The sequence below is a fragment of the Babesia bigemina genome, scaffold Bbigscaff_72726 (genome assembly GCF_000981445.1).
Source record: "Babesia bigemina genome assembly Bbig001, scaffold Bbigscaff_72726".
NCBI lineage: Eukaryota > Apicomplexa > Aconoidasida > Piroplasmida > Babesiidae > Babesia > Babesia bigemina.
Window position 1 is genome coordinate 1 of NW_012237255.1, and position 10,687 is coordinate 10,687.

A 10,687-nucleotide genomic window follows, 5' to 3' on the forward strand; every position below is an offset into this window, starting at 1 on the left:
TAGACCTAAACCCTAAAAACCCTAAAACCCTAAACCCTAGAACCCTAGGCCCTAGAACCCTAAAACCCTAAAGCCTAAAACCCTAAACCCTTAAACCCTAAAACCCTAAAACCCTAGACCGTAAAACCCTAAAACCCTAGACCCTAAACCCTAAACCCTAAAAGCCGAAACCCGAAAAACCCTAAACCCTAAAACCGTAAAACGCTAAACCCGAAGACCCTAAAAACCCTAAAACCCTAAAAACCCTAAAAACCTAAAAACCCGAAACCGAAAACCCTAGAAACCCGAGAACCCTAAAACCCTAAAAGCCTAAAACCCTAAAACCCTAAAAAACCCTAAACCCTAAAACGCTAGAAAACCCTAAACCCTAAAACCCTAAAACCCTAAACCCTAAACCTAAACCCTAAAACCCTAAAACCCTAAGACCCTGAAAACCCTAAGAACCCTAAACGCTAAAAACCCTAAACCCTAAAAACCCTAAACCCTAAAACCCTAAGACCCTAAGACCCTAAAACCCTAAAAACCCTAGACCCTAAACCCTAAAACCCTAAACCCTAAAACCCAAAACCCTAAAACCCTAAAACCCTAAAACCCTAAACCCTAAACCCTAAACCCTAAAACCCCTAAACCCTAAACCAAACCCTAAACCCTAAAAAACCCTAAAACCCTAAAAACCCTAAACCCTAAAACCCTAAAACCCTAAGAACCTAAAACCCTAAGAACCTAAGAACCTAAAAAAAACCTAAAAACCTAAGCCCAGTGACCTGGCCTCCTAACCCTAGAATTCTAGGACCTCATCTACTCATCTTCCAGTTTCTGGCCTTAGATAAGCCTTGATTCTAATGTGCCTTGTTATTGCTACTCATCTTATCTTATTCAGCTACTCATCTTATCTTATTCAGCTACTCATCTTATCTTATTCAGCTACTCATCTTATCTTATTCAGCTACTCATCTAATCTTATTCAGCTACTCATCTTATCTTATTCAGCTACTCATCTTCCTGTTTCTGGCCTTAGATAAGCCTAGATTCTCATCTATCATATTCAGCTACTCATCTCATTTATCAGCTACTCATCTTATCTTATTCAGCTACTCATCTTATCTTATTCAGCTACTCATCTTCCTGTTTCTGGCCTTAGATAAGCCTTGATTCTAATTTGCCTTGTTATTGCTACTCATCTTATCTTATTCAGCTACTCATCTTATCTTATTCAGCTACTCATCTTATCTTATTCAGCTACTCATCTCATCTTATTCAGCTACTCATCTTATCTTATTCAGCTACTCATCTTATCTTATTCAGCTACTCATCTTATCTTATTCAGCTACTCATCTTATCTTATTCAGCTACTCATCTTATTCAGCTACTCATCTTATTCAGCTACTCATCTTATCTTATTCAGCTACTCATCTTATCTTATTCAGCTACTCATCTTATCTTATTCAGCTACTCATCTTATCTTATTCAGCTACTCATCTTATCTTATTCAGCTACGCATCTTATCTTATTCAGCTACTCATCTTATCTTATTCAGCTACTCATCTTCCTGTTTCTGGCCTTAGATAAGCCTTGATTCTAATTTGCCTTGTTATTGCTACTCATCTTATTCAGCTACTCATCTTATCTTATTCAGCTACTCATCTTCCTGTTTCTGGCCTTAGATAAGCCTTGATTCTAATTTGCCTTGTTATTGTAATTTCACTATGCACGTACAATCACTATGTGCCGCCTAACTCAGCGTACAATTCGCCTACAACTCCACCACCTTAATCACCAAGCCAATCTCCACCCTAATGACTCAACGCTGCCTAGGTGGGACGGATGGGCTGGCACCGCTAGTACGCACCTTTCCCCGCCACTACCAACGCTATGAGTGCGCTACCCGTGTGCCTAATCAACGCTACTGTGACGCTACTCAGTGTCTCTATTTCGGCGCTTAACTGCCACGCCTCGCCACCGAACGCAGCCACCGATGTGAACAACACGAAAGCAAAGCACTCAACAAATCACTGCACAGCACATTAAACAACGCCTTCACCAACACTATAATCAAATACACAACCAACCAATCAACCAAATCACGAACCAAACACCTCACCAAAGCGCTACCCAATAGGCCCACCAATGCCCCATGCAGAGCAACTGTCGATGGCCGGACGGAAACCAAGCGCCAAAAACCAAACAGAACTAACGGAACCAAGCCGAAAAAGCGTTAAAATGACTAACACAAACACATGAATGCTTATTTTTCTCACCATTATGTCATTATGGCTCACATTGTTTTATCGCTACTTAACTCAGTTTTTTCTGGAGTGTCTCACCACTTACACACCAGCTCACCTAACTTGGATAACTCACGTAACTTAATAAATTGATAATCATGAATAGCTCGACTTAATCTTGCAATAGGGGTGACGCAATCCGGGTGCAAAACCGGACGTGCGACACCGGCCTGAAATCAGCGGTGCTGAGATCAGGACAGTCGAGTGGTCGGTTTCCGAGCTCCGTCGGCCTGAAGAGAATAAGAGCAAAGCATACACATGTATACAAATGCGCACGTAGCATTAGACATAAATATGGTTAATGTAGAACGCTTAAAATATTAAGAAAACACCTACGCAAGCAAACGGCACCTAACACACTAAGCAATATTAATAAACTAACCAACTATATAAGTAGAGCACGGCAGAGTGGATTCCGGTCGTCTAGAAAGTCAAAGGGTGGCCTTGTGTCTAGAAAATTGAAAAGGAAAGATTGATGTTTTTAGACACAGTTCACCAGACGCCCAGCCGGCCATCCAAGATGCCAAAATCGATATATATTATAACGACTACAGCGTCTTGAATTTCGTAACGGCACAGCCAAACGTCTGGGAGAATGCTGGCCAAACATTCTGAACGCGCAGCATGCAACAAGGAGTTGCCATCAAAATGCGTGCATGCGGGGACATGCAGCTGTCTGCACTAGGGTGCGATAAGATTACAGGTGCACCGGATGCACAGATTCCGCGATGTTGTCCAGCGCTAAGCTGTCTTGTAATGTCGCTACCTAATTGTCATTTTGTGAGCTACAGCGTGAGCTATGTGACGTGATCTTTACATGCGTGTGGAAATACGCGAGGCTCGCGGCCTTGGTCGCTCATTTAATATGCCGATCTACATATGCAGTACATGCATGCAGCTGCACGCGGCTGCGTTTTTGGAGCGCCGGAATGGGGAGCAGTAGTAGAATATTCCCGATTATTTTCGGGTAGAGCTCTTAGAGCTGCTTCCGCGATACACATCGCTTGTCGACGTCGCAGCGCACTCCCTAGCTCCGTTAGAGGCGTCGGGGAGTGATGCGCTGCAATTTCAAACATACCGTGATTTTGTAAGCTCCCTGGTTGTCTCACTATTTGCAGGAAAATGGCACGCGTCAAGATGATGCGCCAGGCAACCCTGCACGAGTACTGTTCCGTTACAGACGCGCCGCCAGGCGACTCACCGAAATCAGAGAAGCAGCCTCCGAGGAAACGACCCAAAACAGACGCTACGCAGTGTCAGTTGAAATCACAGACCGCCAACCCTTCGCCCGTGGCGGAGGACGACGACTACGCATGGAGTCCGTGGCACAGCTACACGGAGGAAGACCCTGAGGCTTCCCTCGACGATGTGCAGCAAGATGCGCTGGAAAAGCAGCAGCCCGTGGAGCTGCAGACACCAACCGCCCATAAGAATGCGTTGGTGGTGCCAGAGCTGTTTGTAACAGCGCCGCAGCCAGTATGGACGACCATGGAGATGCCACCGGACGTCGGAGACCTGCAGCAGCATTATACGGCAGACGAAGGAGCGGTTGTACCGACTCCAGCGAACTCACCTACACGCGGAACCCTGTGGGCCAAAGTCGGCAGGATCAAGGACGAGCTTGCGGACGTCATGGCCAAAAACTACGCGGACCCGTACGACCCGAGACAGACGGCGCGCGAGGAGCGGATTCGGGAGCTGGGATGTGCATACGACGTGGCACTCGATGACGCCAAATTTCATGACTGGCAGACGGAACGCAGCAGACAAATTCAGATGTCAGCCACCGAGACCTCGCAGACGGCTGAGCCTCAGCGGGACTACATTACCCTGGAGGACATCGACTACCGCAGCCTGGTCAGCGTGCAACGGTTCAACTATCTAGTACCTTCAGAATCGCAAGACGACGGCGGTAGCGGTGAAATACAGAACGCTGAGCAGGTACCTCAGAACAGTGAGGCATCGGAGAAGCCGTCTCCGAACGTCGTCCGTCACGTCGTGCACCAGCCGCCAACCGACGAGCGCGGCAGGTTACTCAGATGGAACACAGATCCGAGGGACGCAATCACGTCACGGTATTTAGGCAATTATTCTCCGGAGCTGCTGCCGTGCTCGTTCTGCGCCCTGCTGCCTGTATTACCATGGGAACGTCGTTGGAGGAACACACCTGCGAAGTGCAAATGTGCAAAACGGAGATACGTGTCCACGGCGCAGCGCAAACGGCGCCGCCTTCAATATTTGAAGAGTATGGGCAAAATTCACTGTAGCGCTAAAATAGAGCAGGACACGGGCACAGCCGAGTAGTGAGTAGCGGCAAACGCTGACTGGCTGTCACACCTGGCTGCGATAAATCGATAGACATTTGTTTTGCTAAATTCTGGCAACCTTGTATATTTGTATGATGTTTTGAAATATTCTGTCACCTCGTCTCTTCAGCCCTTACGTTTTGGGGCCAAAAATCAGCTATCCATGGCCTAGCGTCATAAGGCAACAGGCATCCTTCCATATAGAGCTGCGCGTGAGCAATTTACATGGCCCGGTTGCACAAAATTTTCAAAACGATGTTCTAAGTCACATTCAACAGTGTAGTGCAATTGTGATGCGAGTTAGCGGTCAAAATACTGACGCTTACCTGTGGCTCACCGAATACCTGGTGGGTGGTAACTACGTACGCTGAATAGTCACCTTATACAGCGTCGAAGTGTAGTCACAATTGCGGAATACGCTTGTGTTTATGCATAGCGTTTTTCCAGTAACACCAGCAGAAAATTGCAGCCTCACACCGCACAACGTACAGCAGTGCTCACCTAGGATAATTACGGTGACACGAGGGCGTAATATCGGAACACGTCGTAGACATTATAGTTTACTTTACACATCAATATACCACATTTGTTCGCAGAAAAACTCTACCTACAAGCGAATTTGACCACAGTCTACTGCGTGCATCACCTTTATGTAGTAGGGGCAGTACGTTATCCTGTATCGTTGTTGTTTCGTGCAATATGAACGTGATGGTATGTGATGCAAGTACTATACTACGACGTAAACATAACAGTCATACACAGGTATTAGTGGCAACCACGCGGCGAGGCATGTATCACACGGCAGGGCAGCGAAGCTGCCCACATTAGAGTAGGTGTACTACATACAAATACTTTGATTTTATATGATATATAACAAGTACGTCGTTACATTAGCACGTCTGTGACACGTGATTTCAGTATAGCTTACATCGGCTGCATGTCTTTTCACGGGACAGTGCAGCTGACGTGAAGTTTTCTATATCTGGCGGCAACAACTACGAATGTAAATCATCGTGTTTCATATCAACATGGAGTGTGGTATATAGTACAATAAGCAATTTCAACCCAACTTCACGACTTACCTATTTCAGTGCAGTGGCTGTGGGTACCGTGACACATGCTACGACATCCGCAGCCATAAACCGCGTTTATACGTGGTCACCCGTGATTCCTTAAATGTGATGAATTACCTACATAATCATCAATTTAAAAGCTACCTGATCCACTTGTTTATAAATTTGATAGTACTGTAAACCGCCCGATTTCGGTTGCTGTGTTAGGTGACAGGGCTGTTGCGTTTCCATGGGCAACAACGGTGGTATCCACCGTGCATTCATATAACGCTTAAATTAGCAAAAATAGACAAATGTCTACTGTTAGCAACTAAATAAAACGTTAAATTAAGTTATCTCATCTTATAGTGTGCTATGTGGCTACGTGCCTAGGGCCGGTTTTCGTGTTTGCGGGGCTAACGCCTCACGCTGAAACCGGTTGCGGGATCCACGCCGGTCCATTGCCGGACGTCACTGGTGCCATCCATGCGGGCATCCATCCAGTTTGGGCTTGAGGGTCTTCTACGGAATCGTAGTCTTCTTTCGGCTTCATATCCCTCATCACTATTTTATGTGTTTCTTGGATCACTACCCTTTGTATGTGGGCTTCCATGCGATCCGATATGCCCAGGTCCCGTCTATACTTGCTGTGTTCTTTCGTCACTATTCCCTCCCACGTCATAACGTAGGGGATAACCCTGATCTTGGTGTGCTGGTTAAACTGTCGCGCCTTGAGGTCCTCAATAAGGTCTTCATACTTCTGCTTCTTGAACTTCTCCGTATCCACTAGGTTGTCTTGATTGGTGATTCCTATCTCCACGATGGTTATGGTGTTCCTCCGCCGATCCGCCAGGATGATGTCTGGCCTGTTGTATTCCTTAGTCTTCTGAGTCTTGACCGTCTTGTCGTACGCGATCCATCCGTATTTTCCATGTACTTCACTCTCGATCTTGTGGGCGTCTATCTTCTCCTTGGGTAGTCCTATTTGCCTCCCGAGTACTGAGTGGACCCGTTTTGCTACCTCGTTGTGCCTCTTCGTATATTCTAGGTGTAGTAGTTTCTGGCACTTCGTCGCGAGGTGATCCACGTTCTTGCCGTTGTTGCATCTTGTGCATTTCTTGGACGAAGACATCCATTGCAGATTCCTATCCTGGACTTCCGCTACGTTCGCTTCTTCTTCCGGAGTGAGTATTCCACACGTCAGGTACAAGGACGACGCCTCAATGTCCAGCTTGGGGTCCTCACGCTTGGCATACAGAACCTTATGAGTTGATTTTACGTGCATTCTGTTGTACAGCCATTTGTTTTGGGCCACCCTGAGGTCCCTGAGGCTCTTGTCCGTAGTGTCCTCCATTCCGAATTCCATTCCATATCTTCCTTCCAGGTGCATCTTGATGTGAGATATGTGCGCGTATGTGTCGCGAAAATGCTGCATGATCGCAGCTCTCCTGGTTGACGTCACCTCGTCTGCTGAAAGCGTCAACCACAGTCGTAGCAGCATGGCTTCCGCTCTAAATACCATGCTGTGGAGCCCTCTCCCCATCTCTTTCCGGGGGAGGTAGAGCCTCTGTGTGTTCGCCCACTTCTTGTGTCCGTGCTTCGCGTTAATTATTCTCCGTACTGCCAGGTCGATCTTGTCGAAATGCGTGATGTCCATAGGGATCACGCCGATGTAGTAGTTGATGACGCTGAGGGCGTACTGGTTGATGGCCATCGAGAGGTTTTTCCCCGACAGCTTTGACGCAGCCAGTAGCTCCGTTCTCCTGCATATCTCCTGTAGTATTATGTCGAACATTCCGTCGCTTGTCAGTGAGTTTGAAGTCTCTGTGACTCCCAAGTACTTGTACGTTTCCGGGCCTTCCATCTGCTTGGCGATGCTGGCGCACGCCTCCGTGTTGGTTGCCGACTTGTCGCGGTTGATCCTGAGTCCTATGTCGTTGAAGAACTTCTCCACTTCTCGGCCCATTCCTCTCATCGTACTTTCCTCGTGGGCGAAGAACTTGAGGTCGTCAATATAGAGAAAGTGGTTTGTGGCGAATATCCTGCCGCCGGTCACGCTTAACTCCACCTTGGGGAAGATGCGAGTCAGGTGCCTGCTCAGCGGGTCCAAGCACAGCACGAAGAGAAGGGGCGATAGGCTGTCGCCTTGGAGAATGCCCCTCTCCACTTTCTTGTGCATGATTGTGTTCTTGTTCCACCGTATCTCTATATTCCACCTCTTGATCGTCTGCTTGATGAAGTTTGATAACCACCCTGGTAGGTTAAGGTTGTCGATAACCCTTGCCAGGTACGCGTGGTCGATTGAGTCGTACGCCTTCATGACGTCGACCCACGTTGCAAGTAACTTCCCCTTGTGCTTCTCGTTGAGCGCGATGTTCGCTAACGCGTGCTCCTTTGCACCCTGTACGTTGCTCCTCGTGCCCATCTGGTTCTCGGACCGTAGTCCCCTGCCATCGACTTCTCGCTTAAGCGTCTCCGTTGCACAGCGGGTAGTTAGCTTGTATAGGTTGGACATGCATGTGATAGGCCTGTACTGTGCGGCGGACTTTGGTTTCTTGTTCTTCGGTAGTAGGTACGTGATCCCACAGTAGAACCAGTCGTCCTGCACTTTGCCTTGCTGGCATGCCTCCTCTACTAGCCTGTAAATGACTCTGTGAAGGGACGTGAGCCATTTAATGTAGTAGTTGTAGATCCCATCCGCACCGGGCGACTTCCAGTCTCGCAATTTCTTGACGATCGTGACGAATTCCTCGTATGTGGGAAAGCCTGCCTTGTTCTCTGCCGGTGGTCTTTCGACCAGATATCCTTCACCGTTGTGCGGTGCGTTTGGCTTCACCCACATTTGCGCCCAGTACTCTATCATCATCCCCTCGTTTATCGCCGACTCGTCCGCGTCCTGCTTGTTCTCCAGTGTCCTGTAGAAGTGTCCCGTGTAGAGCTCGAACATGCGGTTGTCGTTGTACAACTCCTTCTTGAACTTGGCGTTCTTGAGTTTGTCCTGCTCCTTTTGGAGCTCCTCTTGAGTCCTGCTGATCACGTATGACAGTTCCTGCGGCTTGTCCGCGATCATGTTGTACTTGTCCATTTGGCGATAAACGCGTTTCCTATCCTCCTTCTCCAGGGGGACCTTCTGCTTGTATTTCAGAAGTAATGCTCCTATCTCCTCCAGCTCCTTGATCCTCCTCTCAGCTGCCTCCTTCTTTCCCGAGGACGACGATGGTTTTGCGCTGTACTTGTCGTAGCAGTCCTGTGCCGTCTGATACAAGACGGCTAGCATCCCCATGTCAGTGACTGGGTTGTGCTTCACGTAGTTGTGGACCACTAGATCCAGCGACCTTATCGCCGTGAAGTCGAGGGAGTCCATGGTGTGTCTTTTGTTCTTTACTGTCCTAATCACACCAGGCTCCCTCAACCTCTGTGCCATGATCCGGTCGAAATCCTCCTGCAGGGCGTTGTATGAGTCGACGTCGTGCAGCGATGCTATTTCTCCAACGTCCGTCGGTTGGCTCCGCGCTGCTTTGGCGACTACCTGTCTTGCCATCTGCTCCACCTCCTTGTGGGTCTTGTGGAATTCGAAATGCTCGTTGGCATATTCCGCGAGGACTTTCCATCCTCCTCGTGGCATCCTCTGATACTTCGTCACTACTGCCTTGTAGACGTCCGGTACCCAATGACACCATGGTCCATCGATCTGACGCATGACACAGTGCAGGAACTGTAACTTGGCATTCAGCCTAGCGTAGTTCGGCGGCATTTGTGGCGTGTTCCCGGCCCGTTCAGCCTGCGGGGCGTGCCCTTCGGGTGCCCTCGGCAACGCAGCCGTCTCAGTGAGCGCCACCTCACTGGCGGTGCCCGGTGCTATACTGTTGTTTGATTCTCTCACAGGCCCGACTTGCTCAGGTTCCTCTTCGTCCACGTCCATAAAGTCATCCGACGATATGGAATACACGGTCGGAGAGCGGCAGCCACCGTTTCCGACAACCTCCCCTGCCGGTGGCTGCAGGGTAGACAGTGTCTGCACACACACGGGTGCGCGTTCCGAGGAACTCGGCCCGGCGTTGCAAACCACGACAGGCGGCGTTTGAGCCGTGTTTCCTGTCTTTTTGGCCTTCCGGTTGTTACCCTTTTGGCCCTGGGGACCGCCGTTCCGCGCTTTGTTTCCAGCGCCCTTCACAGCCGGAGTGGTTCCGGGCTGGTGTCGTTTCCGGCTTGCCTGCGGGATTGGCCGGCTTTCGCCGCCACGGCCGGCCCCCTTCGAATTTGTGGGTTTACCTTTAGGGCCCTGAACACCGCTTTGTACCGGTTTTCTGGATTCATGCCGCCTTTCGGGTTGCCGACACTCTCGGCGCCCCACGGTGGCAAGCGGAGCATCGATGTCCATCCCATCGGGGACGTCCACGTCAATAACCATGAGGTCTCCGTCCTCATCGATTTGACTGCTCAGCTGCACTTCTTGTGAGCTCTCCATTGGTACCTTGTTCGTCTATCCAGCGCGCCTGTGTGGCCGCCTTTCGCCTCGCGATGTTGCCGCTTTAATTCCGCACTTTTGGCCTTCAATACACCCCCCAGTGACATCGGAAAAATTTCCTTTCTGTGATAAACCCGAGAAAACACGTTTCTCAAAGTTTCCCCCAAAATCACAGAAGATTCCAACTCCCGTAGCATCATCAGTAAGAGAATGGTCAGTATCAACAAGTTATTATAAAGGTTTATGGAGGTCATAGCGTTAATAAGACAAGGTAATTCGGCGGATTTGGAGTTAGGGTGAACATGGTCAGGGCAGTGGCAAGAGGTGGAAGAGGGGAAGTGAAGGGTGACAAGGGACAAGTTATTATAAAAGTTTATGGAGGTCATAGCGGTATTATGGCGAGGTAATTCAAGGGATGTAGAGTGGATAAAGGGGCGATGTAGAGTGGGTAAAGGGGCGATGTAGAGTGGGTTAGGGAGCGATGTAGAGTGGGTTAGGGAGCGATGTAAGGTGGGTAAAGGGGCGATGTGGAGTGGGTAAAGGAGCGATGTAGAGTGGGTAAAGGGGCGATGTAGA

At 48.9% G+C, this 10,687-nt stretch overlaps 1 protein-coding gene across 1 annotated transcript; it reads right to left on the reverse strand.

The window, feature by feature from the left end:
* Window positions 1-6,067: 6,067 nt before the first annotated feature.
* On the reverse strand, window positions 6,068-10,111 carry BBBOND_0004240 (hypothetical protein, conserved; the record flags this gene model as incomplete). The annotated part of the gene is made up of 1 exon (XM_012915256.1): window positions 6,068-10,111. One exon carries the CDS (start codon window positions 10,109-10,111, stop codon window positions 6,068-6,070), a length of 4,044 nt encoding a protein of 1,347 aa, XP_012770710.1.
* Window positions 10,112-10,687: the final 576 nt, after the last annotated feature.